Below are 27,771 nucleotides of genomic sequence, written 5' to 3'. Positions count from 1 at the left end.
CTCTTTCCCCATTGCCCTGCAAATTTTTCCCTTCAAGTATTTATCCAATTCCCTTTTGAAAGTTATTATTGAATCTGCTTCCACCGCCCTTTCAGGCAGCGCATTCCAGATCATCACAACTCGCTGTGTAAAAAAAATGTTTCCACAAGTCCCCTCTGGCTCTTTTGCCGATCCCTTAAATCTGTGTCCTCTGGTTACCGACCCTTCTGCCCTGGAAACAATTTCTCCTTATTTACTCTGTCAAAACCATTCATGATTTTGAACACCTCGATCAAATCTCCTCTTAACCTTCTCTGCTCGAAGGAGAACAACCCCAGCTTCTCCAGTCTCTCCACATAACTGAAGTCCCTCATCCCTGGAACCATTCTAGTAAATCTCCTCTGCACCCTCTCTAAGGCCTTCACATCCTTCCTAAAGTGTGGTGCCCAGAATTGAACACAATACTGTTTAATTTCTATATATCATTCTGTTCAGATCAGTAAACATCAATTAGTGCCACTCTGTGCTTTAGACTGCATGATTATGTTAACAAGATGTTGGTGTTTAATTTACTTCAATTAAAATATTATGGCAATGATATGAATAATTAGATTAAAACACAATTTTTAACAAAGTGTCATGTTCAGGTTCCTGTGAAATGTAAAAGAATTCCCTTTCACTCCCAGCTGATCATTGCTGTGCCTTGTCTGACAAAATGATTAAGATCACACGTTGGGTAACAGTAATTATGATGCCACAATCAATCAGGCTTCCAGAGTTGATGTCTGTGTTCAGACTGTGGGATGTATGTTTGGATATTCCGCTCCCAGTTTGGAGTCTCACTCGGCTGGAGTCAGGCTGCCTGATTCTCCAATCTGTCTTCTTGTGTGAAGTCTGAAAATTGACCCATTTTGTTCTCCATGAACTTTCCTTTCACTCTTCTCACCCCCTCGCCCTCTGCTGAAAGCGGGAACCTGCTGAACTCTGGCTCAAAAAACACCACTGCCCATTCTCCACACAACGAGTTATCAAACCACAGGGCGTCAGGGTCAAGTGTGTACTCTCCTCGTCTGAGGGGGAAATTGCTCTGGTTCCCGTCTACAGCATCACCCTCAACAGCACTTTTAATGCAATTCTTCCTCTGGATGTCCTCAATCGGGAATGGGAATCCCAGGGAATTCTGAAACCAACTGTAATGATCCAACCCTCTCCAGCACACACTCACACTCACACTAACACACACTCACACAAACACACACACACTCACACACACACTCACACACACACTCACACATACTCACACACACACACACACATACTTTCACACACACTCACACACTTTCTCACACACACACACACACATACTCTCACACACATTCACACACTTTCTCACACACCCACTCACACACAGCCACACACCCACTCACACACACTCATGCACACACACTCACATTCCACACACTCTCACACACATATGCTCACACTCACACACACACACTCACACATACTCACACACACACACATTCACGCTCACACACCACACACACACTCACATACCACACACACACTCACACATGTAACACGCACACTCACACCCACTCACACATACTCACACACCACACACACACTCACACCCACTCACACATACATTTACACATTCTCACACACACACATATTCACACACACTTGCGCACTCACACTCTCACACACTCACACACACACATGCTCACACCCACACACACATTCACACACCACACATACACTCTCACACACCGACTCACACCCTCTCACACTCACACACACACACATACACTCACACACATGTCACTCCACTTTTTAAGAAAGGAGAGAGAGGGAAACCCCCAAGGAATTATAGACCAGTTAGCCTAACATCTGTTGTGGGGAAAATGCTGGAGTCTATAATTAAGGATAGGGTGACTGAACACCTCGAGAATTTTCAGTTAATCAGAGACAGCCAGCATGGATTTGTGAAAGGTAGGTCGTGCCTGACAAACCTGATTGAATTTTTTGAAGAGGTGAATAAAGTAGTAGACAGGGGAATGTCAATGGATGTTATTTATATGGACTTCCAGAAAGCATTTGATAAAGTCCCACATAAGAGACTGTTAGCTAAGATAGAAGCCCATGGAATCGAGGGAAAAGTACGGACTTGGTTAGGAAGTTGGCTGAGCGAAAGGCGACAGAGAGTAGGGATAATGGGAAGGTACTCACATTGGCAGGATGTGACTAGTGGAGTCCCGCAGGGATCTGTCTTGGAGCCTCAATTATTCACAATATTTATTAACGACTTAGATGAAGGCATAGAAAGTCTCATATCTAAGTTTGCCGATGACACAAAGATTGGTGGCATTGTAAGCAGTGTAGATGAAAACATAAAATTACAAAGCGATATTGATAGATTAGGTGAATGGGAAAAACTGTGGCAAATGGAATTCAATGTAGACAAATGTGAGGTCATCCACTTTGGATCAAAAAAGGATAGAACAGGGTACTTTCTAAATGGTAAAATGTTAAAATCAGTGGATGTCCAAAGGGACTTAGGGGTTCAGGTACATAGATCATTGAAGTGTCATGAACAGGTGCAGAAAATAATCACTAAGACTAATGAAATGCTGGCCTTTATATCTAGAGGACTAGAGTGCAAGGGGGCAGAAGTTATGCTGCAGCTATACAAAACCCTGGTTAGACCGCACCTGGAGTACTGTGAGCAGTTCTGGGCACCGCACCTTCGGAAGGACATATGGGCCTTGGAGGGAGTGCAGCGTAGGTTTACTAGAATGATACCCGAACTTCAAGGGTTAAGTTACGAGGAGAGATTACACAAATTGGGGTTGTATTCTCTGGAGTTTCGAAGGTTAAGGGGTGATCTGATCGAAGTTTATAAGATATTAAGGGGAACAGATAGGGTGGATAGAGAGAAACTATTTCCGCTGGTTGGGGATTCTAAGAGTAGGGGGCACAGTCTAAAAATTAGAGCCAGACCTTTCAGGAGTGAGATTAGAAAACATTTCTACACACAAAGGGTGGTGGAAGTTTGGAACTCTCTTCCGCAAACGGCAATTGATACTAGCTCAATTGCTAAATTTAAATCTGCGATAGATAGCTTTTTGGCAACCAAAGTTATTAAGGGATATGGGCCAAAGGCAGGTATATGGAGTTAGATCACAGATCAGCCATGATCTTATCAAATGGCGGAGCAGGCACGAGGGGCTGAATGGCCTACTCCTGTTCCTATGTTCCTGCACACTCACACTCACACACACCCACACATCCACTCACACACCACACACATGCTCACACTCACACCACACACACACTCACACACATTACATACACACCCACACACTCACACACCCACACACACATGCTCATACACACTCACACACATACACACACAGATGCACACACTTGCACAACACACACACTCAGACATACACACACACACACTCACTCACACACACATGCACACACTCGCACACCACACATACACATAACACACACTCACACGCATTCACACACAAACACACTCACAACACACAAACACACACACATTCACACAAACACACACACATTCACACACTCACACAGCACACACACACCACACACACTCACACAGCACACACACACATTCACACACTCACACAGCACACACACACATTCACACACTCACACAGCACACACACACATTCACACACACACACACATTCACACACTCACACTCACACACACACACACTCACACACAACACACAAACATTCACACCCACCCACCACACATACACATTCACACACACACACTCACACTCACACACACACACACTCACACACTCACACACAAACATTCACACACACACACACCACACACTCACACACAAACATTCACACACTCACACGGTGACCTTGTTCTAACGGCTTCGCCTGAAGGGAAACAAAAAAACGTGGAAAGAAAAAGAATAAAATAAAATGCTAGAAAAAAACAAACAGAAATAAAGAGAGTGACATCGTCCTCCCTTGTGACTCAAAACCTGGGTCTAATTCATGAAAATCTTTCCACACAGCAAATTCAAAGGAAAGGCACACAATCAAATTATTTAATATACAATCATATAAGGATTTTGGAAATTCAAAGCAAACCCTCAAACCTCTTACCATTTGCATAAGAAGTTCCAGAAATAGATTTCAGATGAGTAAAATATGCTGCGTATTTGTCTGGGATTAAAACCATCACCCAGCGATGACTGGTATTTAACCAAATAAAGGGTCTCGGGGGACAGGACAATATTGATTTGTGGCCGCCCAATCCAGCAGGAATGGGATGGTCCTGATTTCCAGCCCCACAGAGGCTGATTTTCCACCATTAATTTAAAACAGGGGGGTAATTGTTGGGAGCGAGCTCACGATTTGCTGCTGTTCCCTCCTGGTGGATGAGACTGTCCTTAAAGTGCGTGCATTTGTGCAATAAAGGCTCTCACTTTGGTGCAGGAGTTTATCCCTATCTGTCAGTCAACCCCTCTCCCTCTCCCCTGATCTTCTGCAGGTACAACTGATACAGCTCAGTGACATTCACAGAAAGTGTGTGAAATGGAGACCCTTTGGATTGGCAGCTTCTGCAGGTCCACCTGTAAATTTCCACAGTCCAGGAGAGATTGCAAGGTTCTGCTGCCAGCTGCTGATCTCGGCCATTTCAGTGCACCGCGGGTCAGGGGTTCTCACCAGTCGGGAACACGGGGTGTGGGATTAAAGCTGTGATGTTCCAGCCCTGTCTCCAACCTGTGCTCACATCTGGCGAGGATCCTGGCCAGCAGTGAAGCCTCTCAACTTCTGCCCTCAAACCTTTCCTTTGTGATGAATTATCTGACCCTCAACACTTGGTTGTAACTCGAGTTAGCGTGTGTGGGTTGTGTCTTTGTAACCGAAATGATCACTCGTTGAGAATGTGCTGACCCTGGGTTTACAGCATCTGGAACATCGGTCCATGCGCATCGCAGAACATCTGCGCATTATGGGCCATTTCCCATCTCTCTGAAGCCTATCACTGGGCTTCATTGGAGAAATACCCCGACTGAATGAATGAGAGGCTTTGCAGTCGATGTAAACAATCAGAATCGATCAGACCCAGATCCCGGGGAAGACGGGAATGGGAGAAAATCATTGCTGTTTCTCTATTTATCTGTGGGAACAGATGAGGCAGAAATCTTCTCAAAACAACATCAGTCACCTCTAGGAAGCAGCTGGACGCAGTGACACGTTCTAATAGCTGAAAAATCTACACAGGTGATTGGAAAGATGCAGAAGTGAAATAAAATAGGACTGTTTTGCTTTTTACTGACAGGACAGTTGGAGTCACAAGGCCATTTAAATTACCCTGCTCCTCTGTTGGCACTGGTCGGTTATTCTGGTCTCTATACCTTCATTCAATGGTAGGCATATCGAGAGTTTGGGTGCAGATCGGATAAATTAGGTGGTATGCTCTGAATTCCATGCCTGAATACGCAGTATGTGCTCCTGTGATGAGCAGCTTTGTGCTGGGAGCACTAATTCAGGAAATCTGCCCCATGCCTCTTCCTGATAGATCGTCACATCTGTGTCCAAAGCTCCCAATTATCCCATTCCTATTCCACAGTTTGTGACTGCCACAAAATAGACAATAAGTTCCAGTTCTAAGGCACTGCTCATGTAAAATATCTCAAAGTGTTTTACAAGAAGCAACTGAAAGCTGGAATTTAGGACAGGAAGACAATACATGGTGGGTGAAGATTATCCTTCACTGGAGGAGTGGGGAGAGTTAGCAGTAATCTGGAATCAGAAGAGCAGATACTATGAAGATACGGAGGGTGCAGGCTGAGATTCTGGCAGGAGAAGATTGACTGGCTATGAATCCTTCCAGAATGACTTTCCTACATCACAACAGTGACTGCACTTCAAAAAGTACTTCATTGGCTGTAAAGCGCTTTGGGACATCCTGAGGTTGTGAAAGATGCTATAGAAATACGAGTCATTCCTTTTTTCAGTACGACGTTGGATCCTGAAGCATGCAGATGATAAGGGTTTAGAAATTGTTTTTTGGGCTGCACAGACCAATGAATCTGAGCTACGATGGACTTTGTGTGGCGGAAGACAGAGGCCCTAGAGTTCTGGATTAGTTGAAGTTTATAAGAGGAGAGGTGGGGAGGACACTGAGGAAAGGTGAGGTGGGGAGGACACTGAGGAAAGGTGAGGTGGGGAGGACACTGAGGAAAGGTGAGGTGGGGAGGACACTGAGGAAAGGTGAGGTGAAGGTCACTGAGGAAAGGTGAGGTGGGGAGGACACTGAGGAAAGGTGAGGCGGGGAGGACACTGAGGAAAGGTGAGGTGGGGAGGACACTGAGGAAAGGTGAGGTGAAGGTCACTGAGGAAAGGTGAGGTGGGGAGGACACTGAGGAAAGGTGAGGTGGGGAGAGCACTGAGGAAAGGTGAGGTGAAGGTCACTGAGGAAAGGTGAGGTGAAGGTCACTGAGGAAAGGTGAGGTGGGGAGGACACTGAGGAAAGGTGAGGTGGGGAGGACACTGAGGAAAGGTGAGGTGGGGAGGACACTGAGGAAAGGTGAGGTGGGGAGGACACTGAGGAAAGGTGAGGTGGGGAGGACACTGAGGAAAGGTGAGGCGGGGAGGCCAATGAGGAAAGGTGAGGTGGGGAGGACACTGAGGAAAGGTGAGGTGGGGAGGCCAATGAGGAAAGGTGAGGTGGGGAGGACACTGAGGAAAACTTTGGATAAATCAATCCTCGAGGTGTTAAAGGTGTGGATTAGGGTTTGTGCATGTGATCATGTTCTGGAGATGGCCTACAGGCTCGGCAACAAACCAGAAGTGGAATACAAGGCTCAGTTCTGGGTCAAATAATATGCTGAGGTTTTGCACCACCAGATTCAGCCTGAAAGAGCAGATCGGGCGGTCGATCCTGAGACACTCAGGTGCTGGCGGGAGATTAAAAAATATGTCTTTGGTTTTGCCAATGTTCAGCTGAAAGATATTTCGACACATTCAAAATTTGACAGGCAGTTGGACAGTTTAGCAAAATCCTTGGAGTTTTTAGTGTTGGAGAGATGGAGTTTTTAGTGTTGGAGAGATGGAGTTGGGTGTTGGAGAGATGGAGTTTTTAGTGTTGGAGAGATGGAGTTTTTAGTGTTGGAGAGATGGAGTTGGGTGTTGGAGAGATGGAATTGGGTGTTGGAGAGATGGAGTTGGGTGTTGGAGAGATGGAGTTTTTAGTGTTGGAGAGATGGAGTTTTTAGTGTTGGAGAGATGGAGTTGGGTGTTGGAGAGATGGAGTTGGGTGTTGGAGAGATGGAGTTTTTAGTGTTGGAGAGATGGAGTTTTTAGTGTTGGAGAGATGGAGTTGGGTGTTGGAGAGATGGAGTTTTTAGTGTTGGAGAGATGGAGTTTTTAGTGTTGGAGAGATGGAGTTGGGTGTTGGAGAGATGGAGTTGGGTGTTGGAGAGATGGAGTTTTTAGTGTTGGAGAGATGGAGTTTTTAGTGTTGGAGAGATGGAGTTTTTAGTGTTGGAGAGATGGAGTTTTTAGTGTTGGAGAGATGGAGTTGGGTGTTGGAGAGATGGAGTTTTTAGTGTTGGAGAGATGGAGTTGGGTGTTGGAGAGATGGAGTTTTTAGTGTTGGAGAGATGGAGTTTTTAGTGTTGGAGAGATGGAGTTTTTAGTGTTGGAGAGATGGAGTTTTTAGTGTTGGAGAGATGGAGTTTTTAGTGTTGGAGAGATGGAGTTGGGTGTTGGAGAGATGGAGTTTTTAGTGTTGGAGAGATGGAGTTTTTAGTGTTGGAGAGATGGAGTTGGGTGTTGGAGAGATGGAGTTTTTAGTGTTGGAGAGATGGAGTTTTTAGTGTTGGAGAGATGGAGTTTTTAGTGTTGGAGAGATGGAGTTTTTAGTGTTGGAGAGATGGAGTTTTTAGTGTTGGAGAGATGGAGTTGGGTGTTGGAGAGATGGAGTTTTTAGTGTTGGAGAGATGGAGTTGGGTGTTGGAGAGATGGAGTTTTTAGTGTTGGAGAGATGGAGTTTTTAGTGTTGGAGAGATGGAGTTTTTAGTGTTGGAGAGATGGAGTTTTTAGTGTTGGAGAGATGGAGTTTTTAGTGTTGGAGAGATGGAGTTGGGTGTTGGAGAGATGGAGTTTTTAGTGTTGGAGAGATGGAGTTGGGTGTTGGAGAGATGGAGTTTTTAGTGTTGGAGAGATGGAGTTGGGTGTTGGAGAGATGGAGTTGGGTGTTGGAGAGATGGAGTTTTTAGTGTTGGAGAGATGGAGTTTTTAGTGTTGGAGAGATGGAGTTTTTAGTGTTGGAGAGATGGAGTTTTTAGTGTTGGAGAGATGGAGTTTTTAGTGTTGGAGAGATGGAGTTTTTAGTGTTGGAGAGATGGAGTTTTTAGTGTTGGAGAGATGGAGTTTTTAGTGTTGGAGAGATGGAGTTGGGTGTTGGAGAGATGGAGTTGGGTGTTGGAGAGATGGAGTTGGAGAGATGGAGTTGGGTGTTGGAGAGATGGAGTTTTTAGTGTTGGAGAGATGGAGTTGGGTGTTGGAGAGATGGAGTTGGGTGTTGGAGAGATGGAGTTGGGTGTTGGAGAGATGGAGTTGGGTGTTGGAGAGATGGAGTTGGGTGTTGGAGAGATGGAGTTGGGTGTTGGAGAGATGGAGTTGGGTGTTGGAGAGATGGAGTTGGGTGTTGGAGAGATGGAGTTGGGTGTTGGAGAGATGGAGTTGGGTGTTGGAGAGATGGAGTTTTTAGTGTTGGAGAGATGGAGTTGGGTGTTGGAGAGATGGAGTTGGGTGTTGGAGAGATGGAGTTGGGTGTATGTGTGGGAGCTGACTCCTTCCTTACAGATGATGTTGTCAAAGAGCAGCTTTTAAGCGACTAATAGAAGATGAGCAAAGATGGAGTGCTGGGGCACACTAGAGAGGACATTTTGAGCTTGATACACAACTTTACCAAAATGAATGAGAAATAAATACACTTGAGTTGAATGTTGGATGTGTATTTGCTTTTCTGTTTCGAGGCTAAATGATCTGATTCACATATTAGGGCTCATTCCACAATTCCATTCTCACCGCAGGGAAGCCATGTTTACAAGAAGTGATAAGACAACAGCATTGTAGCCCCAATTCCCCGACCGTGAGTGGGTGCCGATTGGGACTGAGATCACTGATTGATGCCTTCATATACCTAGTTGCTATGACAGAATATGTCACTAGGGATAAAGATTTTATGCAGCATTAACTCTTCAGTGAAGGCTGCATTTAAATCCCAACCTCAACTGAGATTTGAAACTGCCTAACAACTGCAACAGATTTTCCTAATTAATGATCATGTTTTCTTCTGCTCGCCTGCAAACTTGGTTCTGGATGAATCTATATATTAAAATCTTAGGCATAAGAGGTGGGCGAAGATTCTGTCCCTTACATGGCTGGCTGGGAAATCTTAGAAATGAAGGATGAGGTGCAGCTGGGTCCCTGCCATCTCCCAGTGGGTTCTGCTGGAGTTCTGCTGGACTTATGCTGGAGTTCTGCTGGACTTATGTTGGAATGCTGCTGGAGTTCTGCTGGACTTATGCTGGAATTATGCTGGAGTTCTGCTGGAGTTCTCCTGGACTTATGCTGGAATTCTGCTGGACTTATGCTGGGGTTCTGCTGGACTTATGCTGGGGTTCTGCTGGACTTATGCTGGAGTTCTGCTGGGAGTCTGGTGGAATCCTTGAGGAAATTCAACACCTGTATGTCCATGCGCACTCCATTGTGAATTCCTATGTCTGCATTTTTAATGGAAACTATCGTAATAGCACCCTACTCCCTCCCTGTGCAGCACCTCCACTGGTGGGAGGGGGTAAGTACTGTGTGATGAGTTTACATAGGCAGCTCCCATTATAAATGTAGACAGAGGAATTTAAAGTGAAAATATAAAACTAGTAACAGAATTTGATTTTAAAATGCATATGTCTGCATGTCTGGGTCCAAATATCACCCACCATCTGACCCCACTTCACCTGAAGTCTTGACTGCCCGTGTGTAACCCCAGGGGAGATCGACTGGTATAATTTCATAAAATATAACTTAAAATGACTGAGAGTTTGAAGTCTGCTGTTGTTCCTTTCATGTTACTGTGCAGTGACATTTGGTCACAGTTCTCTTTCCCATTTATAACGACATATTATCAGCGCGGTGGCACTTAGCAACGTTGAGGCATTGTGGGGACGCGTTAAGTCAGAGACACGTGTGCTTGGCCATAAGAAGGAAAGAGAAATTGTTATCTCTCGGTGGCCAGTTTCAGAGCAGCAGTGAGGGAGGTGTAGGGATGGGCTGGTCCATACAGGGGAAGTCCAGGGGCTGAAAAAATAACATTAATGGAAAATATCTTGTCCTCAAAAAGAAAGAACTGAGACCAAATCAATCAAAGAATATTACAGGAGGCAACACCATCAGATTCACAAGAATCACACGGCTTGGAGCAAAGCATTGCATTCACTGACAGTGAGCTCATGTTCCCTGTCACACGCACCAATAATTATATTTACTAGATGATCAGTTTGGAATTATACACAACCCATTAACAACAGTTTATTGAATGCCTGAGAACCAGATCATTATAATTCTTGTTTACACCATTTTCTCTCAATCCCTATTCACTATAATTCTGAGAAGGCGATCTTGTTTATTGAGACTAATTACATAAATCACCCCAAACATTGACTGCCTCTGCTATCATTCACCTGAAGCTCAGGGCCATGAGGTGAACAGAGTAATGAGAAGGTCTGTTCACAGGGGAGAGCAATGAGCTGCAGTTGGGTAAAATGCAAATCTTTACTGATAGCAATATTAGCAAGAGAAAGGCTTAACACATTCGCATCTCATTGTACCGTCTGCATTTTAAGTGGAGGGATTAACCCATTTAAAACACACTGGATAAAGGACTGTGCTATAAAAGCATTAAAGGTCCCTCTGCTATTATCAACAACTAATCTCAACAGATTCCCTGAAGATAGGTGCAGGACCCACATTTCAATAGAAAAACGCCGACAAATTTAGTGGCGGCCTGAACACGCGCTCAAAACGGGCGCAGACCATCGCTCTGCTAAATTCGTCATCATTGTACCCATTCTCTGCATTAAAACTGGTGCAGTGACATTGAACTTTGGCCCCAATAATTCCAGCCAGCACCAAGTAGTGATGTAAAACCTGCAATAGCGAGGGGTTGGGGGATTAATTTTCCATTACAGCAGAGGCTTCCAGACAGAGCAGAACGACAGGACTTGGACTTGGAGTGATATAAGAAAGCTTTCAGAGCTAAAGGAATCTGCTAGGGAGAGGTAGCATCATCAGTGACAAACTACTGTCACACGTACACATGCAAGGATGTCAGCACTTAATCTTTGTCTCATGAATCATTTAAGAGAGGAGTGCAATACTGGCCTGAGAGAACCACAGCAATGACTGCTTGGTGTGAATAGGGGTAGTTCTGGATAATGATTCCGTGATCAAATGTTCCCAGTGAGGATTGCTGCTTGCAGATCTTAAGCCTGCAGTCTGGGATTTCCACCCATTAAGACCTAAAATCATGCAACTGAAGGCTGCATTTCCCAATGTGGCTTCCTCAATAGGAGCTCTCAATTGCCGAATGAGTCCTGTGGTAACTCTACCACCAAGTCCCGTTCACCCATCACCCCCTGTGCTCGCCGACCTACAGTGGTTCCCAGTCCAGCAACGCCTCGATTTTAAAATTCTCATCCTTGTTTTCAAATCCCTCCATGACCTCGCCCCTCCCTATCTCTGTAACCTCCTCCAGCCCTTCAACCCTCCCAGATCTCTGCGCTCCTCCAATTCTGGCCTCTTGTCCATCCCCGATTTCCATCGCCCCATCATTGTTGGCCGTGCCTTCAGCTGCCTGGGCCCCAAGCTCTGGAATTCCCTCCCCAAACCTCTTCGTCTCTCCGCCTCTCTCTCCTCTTTAAGACGCTCCTTAAAACCTACCTCTTTGACTGAGCTTTTGGTCACCTGTCCTAATATCGCCTTGTGTAGCTCGCTGTCAAATTTTGTTTGATAATCGCTCCTCTGAAGCGCCTTGGGACGTTTTACTATGTTAAAGGCACTGTATAAATGGGAGTTGTTGTTGTTGGGATGTGTAAACTCACACTGAGCAGTGTTTATACCAATCTGTGCACACAGCAACAAGTTTTAAAGTAGGTTTGCACAAGGAGCACTTGCAAGTCAACCTAGTCTCCCTCTGGGAGATACCTGCCCAGCTTGTAGCATGTCAACAGCTGCATGACATGGCCAACAGCTGCATGACATGGTCAACAGCTGCATGACATGGTCAACAGCTGCATGACACAGCCAACAGCTGCATGACACGGTCAACAGCTGCATGACACGGCCAATAGCAGCATGACACGGTCAACAGCTGCATGACATGGTCAACAGCTGCATGACACGGCCAACAGCTGCATGACACGGCAAACAGCTGCATCCACATCAACAGCTGCATGACATGGCCAACAGCTGCATGACACGGTCAACAGCTGCACGACACGGCCAACAGCTGTATGACACGGCCAACAGCTCTATGTACCTGCGATATTTGAGTACTGTTGATGTGCTTGCAGGACAAGATGACTTATTACTAATGGAAGCAGTGCTGGACTGGTGGGATTCTTAAGTAGTTTGAGCCCTTGACCCCATTCGAGGAGTAAATCATTCACATCATTGAGTGGGTGAACATCAAGGGGCGAGAATAAAGTCAAAATCTTCTCCGGGGCTCATGGCTAGTAAAGAAAGAAGCTAATTTATCTCACGCCTGATCACATTATTAGAGCATCTCAAAGAGCTATACAGCCAATTAATTACTTTTGAAGTGTAGTCACCATTGTTATGTAGGAAACGCAGCAGCCAATTTGTGCACAGCAAGCTCCCACAAACAGGAATAAAATAAATAATCCAGTTGATTTGATTTTGGTGGTGTTGGTTGAGAGATAAATGGTGGCCAGGACATTAGGAAAAGTTCTCTGTGTACTGCAGGCTCCGATCAGTTCCATGGCCGATGGAAGAGAGGGGGCCCTCTAAAGGTAAGTGACTGGGCTGTTGATGCCTGGACCCCAACCCTCCTCGAACCCAACTACAACTTATCTTTCAGTATTCTATCTGGCGAGCTGCCTCGGGACACCCGGTTTGGCTTCCCTGCTGCTCGCCGGAGCATCAAAATGACGGGAGCCTCTAGGCCGCTGGAATGGGCAGCTGGCCAGCAGGCTCATCCAGACAACCCCCGCAAGGGTCAGAATCTACCCCCTTTTTGCCAGTGCTTCCTCCCCACCATAAATATCTCCACTAACTGACTTTCCCTCGGAAATGGCTGAGTTTGAAACATTGCACTCCAGTATATGCTAACTGGTAACACTGGCATCTACCCGACAATGTGGAAAATTGCCCAGGTATGTCCTGTTCACAAAAAGCAGGACAAACCCAATCCGACCAATTACGCCCCATCAGTCTACTCTCAATCATCAGCAAAGTGATGGAAGGTGTCGTCGACAGTGCTATCAAGCGGCACTTACTCACCAATAACCTGCTCACCAATGCTCAGTTTCAGTTCCCCCAGGACCACTCGGCTCCAGACCTCATTACAGCCTTGGTCCAAACATGGACAAAAGAGCTGAATTCCAGAGGTGAGGTGAGAGTGACTGCCCTTGACATCAAGGCAGCATTTGACCGAGTGTGGCACCAAGGAGCCCGAGTAAAATTGAAGTCAATGGGAATCAGGGGGAAAACTCTCCAGTGGCTGGAGTCATACCAAGCACAAAGGAAGATGGTAGTGGTTGTTGGAGGACAATCATCTCAGCCCCAGGACATTGCTGCAGGAGTTCCTCAGGGCAGTGTCCTAGGCCCAACCATCTTTCAGCTGCTTCATCAATGACCTTTCCTCCATCATAAGGTCAGAAATGGGGGTGTTCGCTGATGATTGCACAGTGTTCAGTTCCATTCGCAACCCCTCGGATAATAAAGCAGTCCAAGCCCACATGCAGCAAGACCTGGACAACATCCAGGCTTGGGCTGATAAGTGGCAAGTAACATTCGTGCCAGATAAGTGCCAGGCAATGACCATCTCCAACAAGAGAGAGTCTAACCACCTCCCCTTGACATTCAACGGCATTACCATCACCGAATCCCCCACCATCAACATCCTGGGGGTCACCATTGACCAGGAACGTAACTGGACCAGCCACATAAATACTGTGGCTACAAGAGCAGGTCAGAGGCTGGGTATTCTGCGGCGAGTGACTCACCTCCGGACTCCCCAAAGCCTTTCCACCATCTGCAAGGCACAAGTCAGGAGTTTGATGAAATACTCTCCACTTGCCTGAATGAGTGCAGCTCCAACAACACTCAAGAAGCTCGACACCATCCAGGAGAAAGCAGCCTGCTTGATGGGCACCCCATCCACCACCCTAAACATTCACTCCCTTCACCACTGGCGCATTGTGGTTGCAGTGTGTACCATCCACAGGATGCACTGCAGCAACTCGCCAAGGCTTCTTCGACAGTACCTCCCAAACCAGCGACCTCTACCACCTAGAAGGACAAGAGCAGCAGGCACATGGGAACAACACCACCTGCACATTCCCCTCCAAGTCACACACCATCCCGACTTGGAAATATATCGCCGTTCCTTCATCGTCGCTGGGTCAAAATCCTGGAACTCCCTTCCTAACAGCACTATGGGAGAACCGTCACCACACGGACTGCAGCGGTTCAAGAAGGCGGCTCACCACCACCTTCTAGAGGGCAATTAGGGATGGGCAATAAATGCCGGCCTCGCCAGCGACGCCCACATCCCATGAACGAATAAAAAAAAAATAATGATACCCTCATTTAAGTAACTACTTAGCACATCAAAACAGCTCAAAGTGCCTCACAAGATGAACTACTCAGAATGGTCAGTAACCTGAGGACACAAATTTAAGACAATTGGCAAAAGAACCAGAGGGGACATGAGGAGAATTTATTTACACAGTGAGTTGTTCTGATCTGGAATGCGCTGCCTGGAAGGACGGTGGAAGCAGATTCAATTGTAACTTTCAAAAGGCGATTGGATAAATAATTGAAGGGGAAAATTTTGCAGGGCTACAGAGAAAGAGCAGGGGAATGGTACTAATTGGATAGCTCTTTCAAAGAGCTGGCACAGGCACGATGGGCCAAATGGCCTCCTTCTGTGCTGTATCATTCTATGATTCTATGAATTGCAGTGATTGTTGTGTCGGTAAATGCAGCAATGATGTCGATGTGAGTCCTGCACTCGGATGAGAGTTAATCGGTTTTTAAAGGCATTAATTGATGGAGAAACACTGGACAGGATGCCAAATAAACTCTCCGCTCTTCTTAAAATAGTGTCATGGGAACTTTAACGTCCACCTGAACAGAATGACGGGGCCTCGTTCTAATGTCTCATTCAAAGGATGATACTCCCAACAATGCAGCACTCCCTCAGCTATGGCCTAGATTATGAACTCAATCCTACAATGTACTGGCCCTGAGGCGAGAGTCTTTCTATCAGTGCCCAGTTACTGCTTTTCAAAGTGTGTTTCTAATTATAACTACACAACACTTGCCTGGATGAGTGCAGCTCCAACAACACTCAAGAAGCTCGACACCATCCAGGACAAAGCAGCCCGCTTGATTGGCACCCCATCCACCACCCTAAACATTCACTCCATTCACCACCGGCGCACAGTGGTTGCAGTGTGTACCATCCACAGGATGCACTGCAGCAACTCGCCAAGGCTTCTTCAACAGTACCTCTCAAACCCGCGACCTCTACCACCTAGAAGGACAAGAGCAGCAGGCACATGGGAACAACACCACCTGCACATTCCCCTCCAAGTCACACACCATCCCGACTTGGAAATATATCGCCGTTCCTTCATTGTCGCTGGGTCAAAATCCTGGAACTCCCTTCCTAACAGCACTGTGGGAGAACCTTCACCACACGGACTGCAGCGGTTCAAGAAGGCGGCTCACCACCACCTTCTCAAGGGCAATTAGGGATGGGCAATAAATGCCGGCCTCGCCAGCGACGCCCACATCCCACGAACGAATAAAAGAAAAACATAGTTGGAATGACATTGAATAGAATTAGGTGAAAACACCTGTAGAGAACTTTCAATGTCCTTCAGCTGAGACGGAGAATGGTTTTGGAAAATTCCGGTCTGATACAGAAGCTGCTCTCTGTTCAGATGAAGGAATGAAGTCCCCGATGGATTTTGGCCAATGACGTGTTCAGTTTCATTGTCAGGTCTCTACACATATGTCTGTACCGAGGCCACAGGGACCTTGCTGCAGTTTTTAAAAGCACTTCATGCATAAAAAATAGAACATTTAGAAACAGCCATGAAGGGAATGGGACATTCATCAATCTGTCACAGAAATAAGTATCTAATGGCATTGAATTAATTGTACACAGCAATTCTTACCCTTGGCCTAATATTCAAATCATTTGCCTGTCGACTTTGAAATAAATCCAGCAGATTTATTATTTATGACATCATTCTCTTTATCTTAGCTGTGGTCTCTTTCTGTCGCAGTGTATGTTGTTACTGTGTTTACATTAATATGGTGAGTGCACTGGGCAGTAGCGGCATCTCCAGTCTATGGCACCCACTGCTTGCTGTTCATTGGTTACCAGTTTATTTCAAATGGAAAAAGCATTGTAAAGAAATCGTAGCCTCGATTTTAACCTAACCCGTCCGGTGGGAATGGGATGAGTTCAGATCTGACCCCCCGATTTACACCCGTCCAATTCTACGCGTCGATTTGAAGTCAGTGGAGCGTAAAATCAGGGTGGGTGTAAATTGAACTCTCCCTGTTCCTGTCGGGCAGGTTAGGTTAAAATCGGGGTGGGTGTAAATCGGGAGCGGGGGGGTGGGGGGTCGGATCCGAACTCTCCCTGTTCCTGTCGGGCAGGTTTGGTTAAAATTGGGACTCAAGATTCTTTTTTCCATTTTAGTGATGTGTCAATGAAATTAATCGAATTGATGAGTTGGTGCCGATTTATCTCATGTCCTGAGATGGGAAAACTGTGTGAAAATGGTGCTGGTCCAATCAGCAGCCCCCATTCTGAGCTCATTTCATTAATAGGTTGAATAAATGACTAATTAACCCTAGAGGGGAGTTTTACAGTGAACTCTGATAACCATGTGACAGTCCCACTTTATACCAAATGTAATCGAAGCAGAAATGATGACTGCAAATTTACAGAACCTTGTTCAAGCTGCCATGAATTCTGTTTAACATGACAAGATTTCAAATGTGTCTGAATTTAATGTATTTTTTTCTCATTCAGGAGAGTTCACTTAAAGTTATCTCACTCCGGGCAGTCTCACCACATCGAAACAACAATTGGCTTCTGCACCCAGCTAAGAATTAGGATCAATGGACATCATTAAAAAGACAGGAGCATCTTTTATTCCTTAACTCGATACTTTGCTCATTAAATTTGTTTTGAATTCTTTGGCTCTGCATGGCTGGATATTTTAGTGTTGATAATCAGCAGTAGGATGGGTGACTATCAAAATCTTTATGGCACTTCTGTTAACTTGGATCTTGCTTTGGCTGTCTCTATAGAGGTGGAAGGTGCAATAGGAGAAAACTGATGGGTAACTGGAGATGACTGCAGATAATGCACAGTTTGATCAACAATTCAGATTAAAGGCATTTTAAAGACCTACAAGACCTCGTCCTCACCAATCTACCTGTCACAGATGCATCTGTCCGTGACAGTATTGGAAAACTGATGGAAGGTGTCATCGACAGTGCTATCAAACGGCACTTACTCACCAATAACCTGCTCACCAATGCTCAGTTTCAGTTCCGCCAGGACCACTCGGCTCCAAACATGGAAAAAAGAGCTGAATTCCAGAGGTGAGGTGAGAGTGACTGCCCTTGACATCAAGGCAGCATTTGACCGAGTGTGGCACCAAGGAGCCCGAGTAAAATTGAAGTCAATGGGAATCAGGGGGAAAACTCTCCAGTGGCTGGAGTCATACCTAGCACAAAGGAAGATGGTAGTGGTTGTTGGAGGCCAATCATCTCAGCCCCAGGACATTGCTGCAGGAGTTCCTCAAGGCAGTGTCCTCAGCCCAACCATCTTCAGCTGCTTCATCAATGACCTTCCTTCCATCATAAGGTCAGAAATGGGGATGTTCGCTGATGATTGCACAGTGTTCAGTTCCATTCGCAACCCCTCAAATAATGAAGCAGTCCGAGCCCGCATGCAGCAAGACCTGGACAACATCCAGGCTTGGGCTGATAAGTGGCAAGTAACATTCGCGCCAGACAAGTGCCAGGCAATGACCATCTCCAACAAGAGAGAGTCTAACCACCTCCCCTTGACATTCAACGGCATTACCATTGCCGAATCCCCCACCATCAACATCCTGGGGGTCACCATTGACCAGAAACTAACTCACCAGCCATATAAATACTGTGGCTACAAGGGCAGGTCAGAGGCTGGGTATTCTGCAGTGAGTGACTCACCTCCGGACTCCCCAAAGCCTTTCCACCATCTACAAGGCACAAGTCAGGAGTGTGATGGAATACTCTCCATTTGCTTGGATGAGTGCAGCTCCAACAACACTCAAGAAGCTCGACACCATCCAGGACAAAGCAGCCCGCATGATTGGCACCCCATCCACCACCCTAAACATTCACTCCCTTCACCACTGGCGCATTGTGGCTGCAGTGTGTACCATCCACAGGATGCACTGCAGCAACTCGCCAAGGCTTCTTCGACAGCACCTCCCAAACCCGCGACCTCTACCACCTAGAAGGACAAGAGCAGCAAGTACATGGGAACAACACCACCTGCACGTTCCCCTCCAAGTCACACACCATCCTGACTTGGAAATATATCGCTGTTCCTTCATTGTCGCTGGGTCAAAATCCTGGAACTCCCTTCCTAACAGCACTGTGGGAGAACCTTCACCACACGGACTGCAGCGGTTCAAGAAGGCGGCTCACCACCACCTTCTCAAGGGCAATTAGGGATGGGCAATAAATGCCGGCCTCGCCAGCGACGCCCACATCCCTTAAACGAATATTTAAAAAAATATACCTTCAATTCACACACGTTTCACTCGCACCTCCTGAAACTAGCATTATGTTCCAACTCTTAGAGAATTAAGCTCAGCTATATTTCTCTTTCTCCCTCTTTCCATCTCTATCTCCTTCACTTCTATCTCTCCCTGTCTCACTTTCTTGCATCACTCTCTCCTTCATCTGTCTCTTTCTCCTCCTGCATTATTGTTTCTTTTTTTCTCTCCTCTTTCACCGCTGCATCTCAAGTTATCTCTGCTCCTTTAATTCTCTCTCTTTCCTCTCTTTTCACTTCCCCCTTTATTTCTTCCTCTCTTATTACCTGCCATTTTTCTCTTCCCCCTTCTTACTTTCCTATTTTTACTTCTCTCTCCTGTTTGTGCCTGAAACATTTTACAATGTGACACTCCCAGGGAGGAGGGAGCAGGTCGCTGAAGGAGACCAGAGAGCAGTCTGTCAGCAGAGGCAGAAACAGTTTCTGTGTTCCCTCCTCCAAACACAACAAGCAGTTTATCAATCTTCATGCCTGGAACAACCTCTAAAAGTGTTATACATGTGATTAAGGAAAAAACACAACAACCACCTGCATTTATATAGCACCTTTAACGTAGTATAATATCCCAAGGCACTTCACGGAATTGTTATCAAACAGAATTTGATACTGAGCCACATAAAGAGATATTCGGACAGGTGACCAAAAGCTTGGTCCAAGAGGCTGGTTTTAAGGAGCGTCTTAAAGGAGGAGAGAGAGAGAGAGAGAGAGGGTTAAGGAGGGAATTCCAGATGAAAGCATGGCCACCAATAATGGAGCTATTAAAAGCGGGGATGCGCAGGAGGCCAGAATTGGAGGAGCGCTGAGATCTCGGAGGGTTGTAGGGCTGGAGGAGGTTAGAGGAGGGGTGGGGCCGTATAGGGATTTGAACATGAGGAAGAGAATTTTAAAATTGAGGGAGCCAATGTAGATCAGCGAGCACAGGGAGTGATGGGTGAACGGGACTTGGTGTGAGTTAGGACACGGGCAGCAGAGTTTTGGATGAGCTGAAGTTTACAGAGGGCAGGAACAACCCTCCTGCAGCAAACCAAATATATGGATGTTTCAGAACTGCTGAAACTCCACTGCCCTCTATCTATCTATCTATTTATTTATTGTATATGAGGCAGACGTTTCAGTGAAAACTCATTAGAATGACCCACGGTATCTGTTACGCATGTAGGTACTACTGTGCTGGTATTTTCAGTGTTAAGGGTATTACACTGTGTGACACACAATCGAAGCTATTTTATAATGTATATTATCCTGGGATTCTGACTTCTGGACACCGGGTTCCCATAAATCGGTTAAAATGCTTTCTGAAGAATTTTTTTTCTGCCAATTTTTTTTCAGTAACTGAATTTCTAATGTCCAAAATAAGAGTTCAAACAACATTTTTTAAAAGTCACAAAATTACATATTTCACAACAACATGATTAAATTTATCCAATGAATTGCCTTTTGTGTCTTGCAATGTCGTCATTAAAGGTTTAACTCAATGGCCTCTGCCAAAAGCCTGGGGCTTGATTTCATATTTTGTCCAGAGCTGTGAGTTTGGGAGCTGAATTTGGATTGTTCAGCCTGGGTAAATGCAGTGTACCTAATTTCCTAGGATGTACCTACCATTCAGTCAGCTCTACAGATGGGATATTTTTCCTTACCTCCCAGCATTTTCTGCCCAATAACTTTTCTTCAAATAATTTTGAAAAACAAGAGAACAAATTTCAAAAGCTTTACTGAGGTAATATTTATATTGAGTGTTTACAAACACACAGAGGCTGTGCATGTGTGAGTGTGAGTGCATGAGTGTGAATGTGAGTCCGTCTGTGTTTGAGTGAGTGAGTGAGTGAGTGTGTGGGAGACACAGAGAGAAAATGATAGTGTTCAGCTGACACACCTGATGTAACTTCTGTTTTCTTTTGTGTTCTATAAACTTTAAGACGTGTAACTTTAAAGTGAGGCTGAGAGAGAGAGTGGGGTCAGAGAGAGAGAGAGAGAGAGTGGGGTCAGAGAGAGAGAGAGAGAGTGGGGTCAGAGAGAGAGAGAGAGAGTGGGGTCAGAGAGAGAGAGAGAGAGAGTGGGGTTAGAGAGAGAGAGTGGGGTCAGAGAGAGAGAGAGTGGGGTTAGAGAGAGAGAGAGAGTGGGGTCAGAGAGAGAGAGTGGGGTCAGACAGAGAGAGAGTGGGGTCAGAGAGAGAGAGAGTGGGGTCAGAGAGAGAGAGAGTGGGGTCAGAGAGAGAGAGTGGGGTCAGACAGAGAGAGAGTGGGGTCAGAGAGAGAGAGTGGGGTCAGACAGAGAGAGAGTGGGGTCAGAGAGAGAGAGAGAGAGTGGGGTCAGAGAGAGAGAGAGTGGGGTCAGAGAGAGAGAGTGGGGTCAGACAGAGAGAGAGTGGGGTCAGAGAGAGAGAGAGAGAGTGGGGTCAGAGAGAGAGAGAGTGGGGTCAGAGAGAGAGAGTGGGGTCAGACAGAGAGAGAGTGGGGTCAGAGAGAGAGAGTGGGGTCAGACAGAGAGAGAGTGGGGTCAGAGAGAGAGAGAGAGAGTGGGGTCAGAGAGAAAGTGCTTATCTTCATTTGATGTTATTTCAATTTTCAAACAAAAAACACCAGCTGAATTCTGAAGCCAACTAATTATCTCCACCTGAGTTTTATTCTCAGAAATGGTCAATGCTATTTGCTGGCACCTGGTGACAGAGCTTTTAATTTCTAACACCCATGAGACAGAGGTAGAGAGGAGTGAGCGGGAGGGAGAGAAAGACAGAAAGGCAGTTTTATTTTTCATTTTAATTTGGTTTCTTTAAAAAAAACAAATTATACATAGAAATACATGGAAACAGGCCATTCGGCCCAATCAGTCCATACCCTCCACACAAGCAAATAATTCCAATCACATTAACCCTCCCTGTTCCCTATTATCCCATTTTCCTTCATCCACCTATCCAGTCGAATCTTGAATATTGACGTAGTCTCTGCCTCAATCACTAACTCTGGAAGTGAATTCCACAGCCTCACAACTCCCTGTTTCTCCTGCCCTCTGTTCTAAATCGCTTACATTTAATCTTCTATCTATGGCCCCTCATTCTAAACCCTCAACTACTGCAAACAGTCCTCTAACTGAGGTCTTATTTAGGTTTTATACAGGTTCATTATTACCTCTGGGCTTTTATATTCTATACCTCGTGATGCAACCTAGAATTCATTAACTTTTTTTATTCAGCCTTATCGTGAGGAGCTGCCTTTAATGTCCTGTGAACCTGTCCCCCCACCAAATCCCTCTGCTCTTCTACATCACTGAGCCTACTGCCATTCACAGTATCATTGCTGCTGGTATTTTGTTACCAAAATACATCACTTCACACTCACTGACATTGAATTCTATCGACCAATTATTAGCCCATCCCCCCATCTTATCAATATCCCTTTGCAGATTCCTATGGTCGTTTAAAGAATTTTCTGTACCTCCTATTTTAGTAACATCTGCAAATTTCGACACCACTCTCTCTAGCCCTACATCCAAATCATTGATATACACAGTGAACAGAAATGGCCCCAGAACAGAACCCAATGGGACACCACTACCCATCACCCTGAGAAACTGTCCTTAATTCCCACTCTGATTTCTCCCTTCGAACCAATTTTTAATCCAGTTTGCTATCCTCCCCCTAATTCCATGCCCCTTAATCTTTCTAGCAATGTCCTGTGTAAAGTCCATGTACACAATATCCTCTGCACTTCTCCCATCTACCATGTCTGTTTCCTCCTCAAAACAATCTGTGAGGTTTGTTGAGCACAATCGTCCCTTTTGAAATCCGTGTGGGTAATTTCATCCTTAATTAAAGATTCTCAGGGGGAAAATTGGATCTGGTTGCACCCGATTTTCAGGCCCAGAATGGGGGCAAAAAATACCAATTTCCTGGTACTGTATTAAGGGATATGGGCCAAAGGCAGGTATATGGAGTTAGATCACAGATCAGGCATGATCTTATCAAATGGCGGAGCAGGCACGAGGGGCTGAATGGCCTACTCCTGTTCCTATGATGTTTTTCACACCCCAACGGGGGCCTGAAATACACCTGATGCCATATTAGGTTGGCTGATATTCAGGCATTGTCTGAGTGAGGAGACAGACCAGGAGAAAGGACTAGATACAGAGTTAATGGAACATTAAATGCTTTGCCCCAGGGAGTACTTGAGGCAGAGACCATTGCATCTTTTAAGGGATGAGTAGAAAAACATTTGAAGCGAGGAAGGTACAAGGCAATGGAGGGAGAGTAGGGTGGGGGCGATTTGCATTCGATTGGTCTAAGAACACAAGAACACAAGAAATAGGAGTAGGAGCAGGAGTTGGCCACATGGACCCTTGAGCCTGCTCCGTCGTTCAATGATCACGGCTGATCTTTGGCCTCAACTGAACTTTCCGCCCGATTCCCATATTCCTTGATTCCCCTAGAGTCCAAAAATCTATCTCAGCCTTGAATATACTCAACGACTCAGCATCCATAGCCCTCTGGGGTAGAGAATTCCAAATATTCACCACCCTCCGAGTGAAGAAATTCCTCCTCATCTCAGTCTTAAATGGCCAACCCCTCATCCTGAGACTACGCCCTCTAGTTCTAACTCTCCAGTCAGGGGAAACAATCTCTCAGCATCTATCCTGTCAAACCCCCCTCAGTATCTTATATGTTTCAATGAGATCACCTCTCATACTTCTAAACTCCAGAGAGTATAGGCCCATTCTACTCAATCTCTCCTCATAGGACAACCCTCTCATCCCAGGAATCAATCAAGAAAGAGCCAGCACAGATATAATGGGACGAATGGCTTTCTTCTGTGCTATAAACTTCTATGGTTCAATGTAAGTTCATGCAAAGCAGCCAGCCAAGTGTACAGCTCTTGTACTAATTATTGAACATGTCCTGTAGCAGAACACTTCCCAGCTGCAAATTACAACTGGAAATCTTGTCTCACTTAAATTTTTAAAGATTGCCGTGAAAAATTCTTCCAACAAAACCCGCAGCATAATGCGCCTCATTTATTTACACACACTGGGAATGTGGGTGGGGCTTCATTGTGTGAACTCTGACACTTCCAACTTGTCTTCATTATTTTTGTGCTTGCAGGATAAGTCAGCACGTAGCATTGGTCGTAGAAACGGACAGGTTGAAGGTCTCTCGATTTTTAGACCTTGAGTGATTTTGAGGAGGCAGCCGTCATACTGTCAGTACTGAGACTATAGAGAGCGAGTCAGGGTGAGTGAAGAGTGAGGACTCGCCACACAGTGAAGTCCAGCCCTGTCCCAGTCCCTGTCCTCACTCTCTCACACACAGGCATACACTCAACACTGTCACATCACACACCATATATTGAGGAAAGACAATCTTAGAATCATTGAAATTTATTGCACAGAAGGAAGCCATTCGGCCCATCGTGTCTGTGCCGGCCGAGAAAGAGCTATCCGGCCTAATCCCACTTTCCAGCTCTTGGTCTGTAGAAAGTAGCAGACAAGGAGAGACAGAGAGAACAAGCACCAAGAAGACCCCAGAGAGTGCCCATATTCTCTGAGTTATCACATGCAACGTCACAGGAGATTTAAAAATCAATGGGGGAAAATTTGGATAGGGCCTGTTATTGGGCGGGGGTAGCGCGATGCCCTATTACCCCGCGACCAGTGACCCCTGAGCAGGCAGGACGAGACTTTGGTCAGGCCTGAGGACTTCCCTGCGATCCGCGCTGGGAATCAGCGTGAACGAGAATTCCATGCAATTCACATGCAGGGGGGAGCTCCAATCTCTTAAAGGCAGGCTGTCTGTTAGAAATCTCTTAAAGGTAGCTGGTACCTGTTATTTGCTGAATACTGTCTGTACGGAGTCTGAACAGAGATCAGACATCGCACACGTAAAACACAGATACAGGTCCCATCCCTGTGTTTACAAACTGTTGAGTTATGTTAAAACATTAAATAAAGGTTGCGCACTACTAAATCCCACATCCTCCAATCTGCACACCAGACCTCACCAATCTGCTGATCTGAGTTTGTACCAGGCCTGCGAGAGTGCGTGCACCAAGGTTCTCTGCTGATGCACTAGAGACCTTGGTGCAAGAGGTGGACAGAAGGAGGGGCATCCTATATCCACAGGGGGGGTGGGGGGGGAACAAGAGGCCCTCCAGACATATTCCCAAAAGGCAGTGGGAGGCAGTGGGGGACGAAGTCAATGCCAGGCTCACAGCATCATGAAGATGGATGCAGTGCAGGAAGAAGCTCAATGCTTTGACATGAGTGGTCAAGGTGAGTGAGGTCAACTGTCAAGTGGCATCTCCGACCAACTGCTCCACACACTACACCCCCATCACCCACACACCAATAAACTCTCTCCATCAGTAATCAACTCTTCCAATCAGATGCTTCCTCTCACCCTCACACATTACCACTGTTTCAAGCCGCCCACCCACAACTCACACTGGCAGCTATTCAACCATGACAGGCACATCACCCAGACACATGTCGTGCTTTCTTGCAGGAGAAGGTGGCGCATATCAAGAGGCAGCAAGTGGCCGTGGCATTTAGCCCCTCGAGCCTGTTCCGCCATTCAATGAGATCATGGTGGACCTGTGACCTAACTCCATATACCCGCCTTAGCCCCATATCCCTTAATACCCTTGGTTCAGAGAAATCTATCAATCTCAGAATTAACTTTCACAAGTGAGCTAGCATCAACTGCCGTCTGTAGAAGAGCACTCCAAGCGTCTCCCACCCTTTGCGTGTAGAAGCATTTTCTAACTTCACTCCTGCATGTCCTGACTCTAAATGTTAGGCTATGTCCCCGCATCCCAGTATTCAAGTCTAGGAGATCTCTAAAAACAGTTACAAATGTCTTGGTAGCCAGAAGCAATAATCCAGCCACTAACCTGTAAATCCTGCATGGCCCCTTTAAATAGCACTGGTTGGGGGGTCCTCCAGGCACTCTAAGACACGTTCAGATGGTTGGGGTTAAGACCATGCATTGAGTTGAGCGGTAAGTCCCAAAATGGTGTCTATCACTTTAAATCAGCGTTGTACACTGATTGAAGCCATTCTCTCCCTACTTTACATGATTCCAGCGTTCGTTATCTGCGCCTGCGCTAACTCCTATACCAAGATGGCGTCTGGCGTACTTCACGCTGGAAACGTGCGTGCGCATCCAAGACGCCATCTTGGATGTCGGAGAGGTTGCGTAGCACTGAAACAACGGGCGCTTCACGGCCCAATTTAGCGCCCGAGATATTGGGGTCTGTGAGAAAAGCAGAGCCTTAATTATCATCCTGCTCCTGATCACCTCCACCGGTCTAACTCAGCCCAAGGTACTGTTAATAATCAGTGCAATTCCAGGGGTTGGATGAAGAGAACTACCACCAGAGAACTACCACCAGAGAACTACCACCAGAGAACTACCACCAGAGAACTACCACCAGAGAACTACCACCAGAGAACTACCACCAGAGAACTACCACCAGAGAACTACCACCAGAGAACTACCACCAGAGAACTACCACCAGAGAACTACCACCAGAGAACTACCACCAGAGAACTACCACCAGAGAACTACCACCAGAGAACTACCACCAGAGAACTACCACCAGAGAACTACCACCAGAGAACTACCACCAGAGAACTACCACCAGAGAACTACCACCAGAGAACTACCACCAGAGAACTACCACCAGAGAACTACCACCAGAGAACTACCACCAGAGAACTACCACCAATTTACTTTCCCCACATGTCGCTGAATCACACAATCGAGCACAGTTTCCAATGGTCACATTAGTTGTTACTGATTTTTCCATCTGTAACTCCCTACCTTATCGCGGATTCCTTGTCGCATTATTTCCCGTTCAGCCTCCAATTTTGCGTATTTTCCCGCACGTTCTTCTTCTTCTTGTCGGATGGCTTCTAGTCTTTCCTCCTCTTTTTTCTCGGCATCTGGATCCTTCTCTTCATCACCACCCAACATTTTTCCCATGTCTTTGGTGGCCCCTAAAATTAAGATACGAATGTGGTGACCAGAGTTTGGTGATTATTTAACAGGGAGTTTTATCCTAAAGATATAGCCCAATCTGAGCATCACTACAATGTCCCATACTGCATATGTTCAGCTCTAAATCCCACTTTACACTGCGGTACATTTACTTCTTTATCTCCTGGGCGTTTAGCGTTGCCGGGGCAGAGCTCTGAATGAAAATTACACGACCCTTTGATTTTCCTCCCCTTAATTTCAATGGCAGCGATCTTTGGCGGGCTCTGTAAGTGTCTGACATTGGTCCCCGCGTCCTGAGAACTCAACACTTGGTGAGGAGCATTGGATCAGGGAATCACTCCGACCAATTTCTGGGGTTCAATGTGTCTAGGAGGATATGTGAAGGAGTTTTTGATTTAATAAAAAGTAGCAGTGTGAGGAGTCACAACAGTGCTGCATTTCAGAGCTCATTATAAATGGGCCTAGAGACAGGTGTAATTCTTCAGACATTGAGATATGAACATAGGAGGAATTGAGGAAGGGACTCACTGGTTGCAGTACATCCGAAACACTTCCTCCATTACAAAATTTACAGGGGTTATTCAAAGTTTGTTGCATCCTTATGCTGAATATGCTAC

At 45.9% G+C, this 27,771-nt stretch overlaps 1 protein-coding gene across 1 annotated transcript in view; it reads right to left on the bottom strand.

The window, feature by feature from the left end:
- The window catches only part of LOC137306759 (complexin-1), a 243,151-nt gene that overhangs the window by 15,174 nt on the left and 200,206 nt on the right, over window positions 1-27,771 (bottom strand). Inside the window, exon 3 of the mRNA XM_067976165.1 lies at window positions 26,978-27,153. Within this exon, the coding sequence (XP_067832266.1) occupies window positions 26,978-27,153 (176 nt within the window). The remainder of the gene's footprint in view (window positions 1-26,977; window positions 27,154-27,771) is intronic.

The sequence above is a fragment of the Heptranchias perlo genome, chromosome 1 (genome assembly GCF_035084215.1).
Source record: "Heptranchias perlo isolate sHepPer1 chromosome 1, sHepPer1.hap1, whole genome shotgun sequence".
NCBI classification, from domain to species: Eukaryota; Metazoa; Chordata; class Chondrichthyes; order Hexanchiformes; family Hexanchidae; genus Heptranchias; species Heptranchias perlo.
The sequence above is the reverse complement of the archived record's forward strand: the minus strand, read 5'-3'. Positions and strand labels throughout refer to the sequence as shown.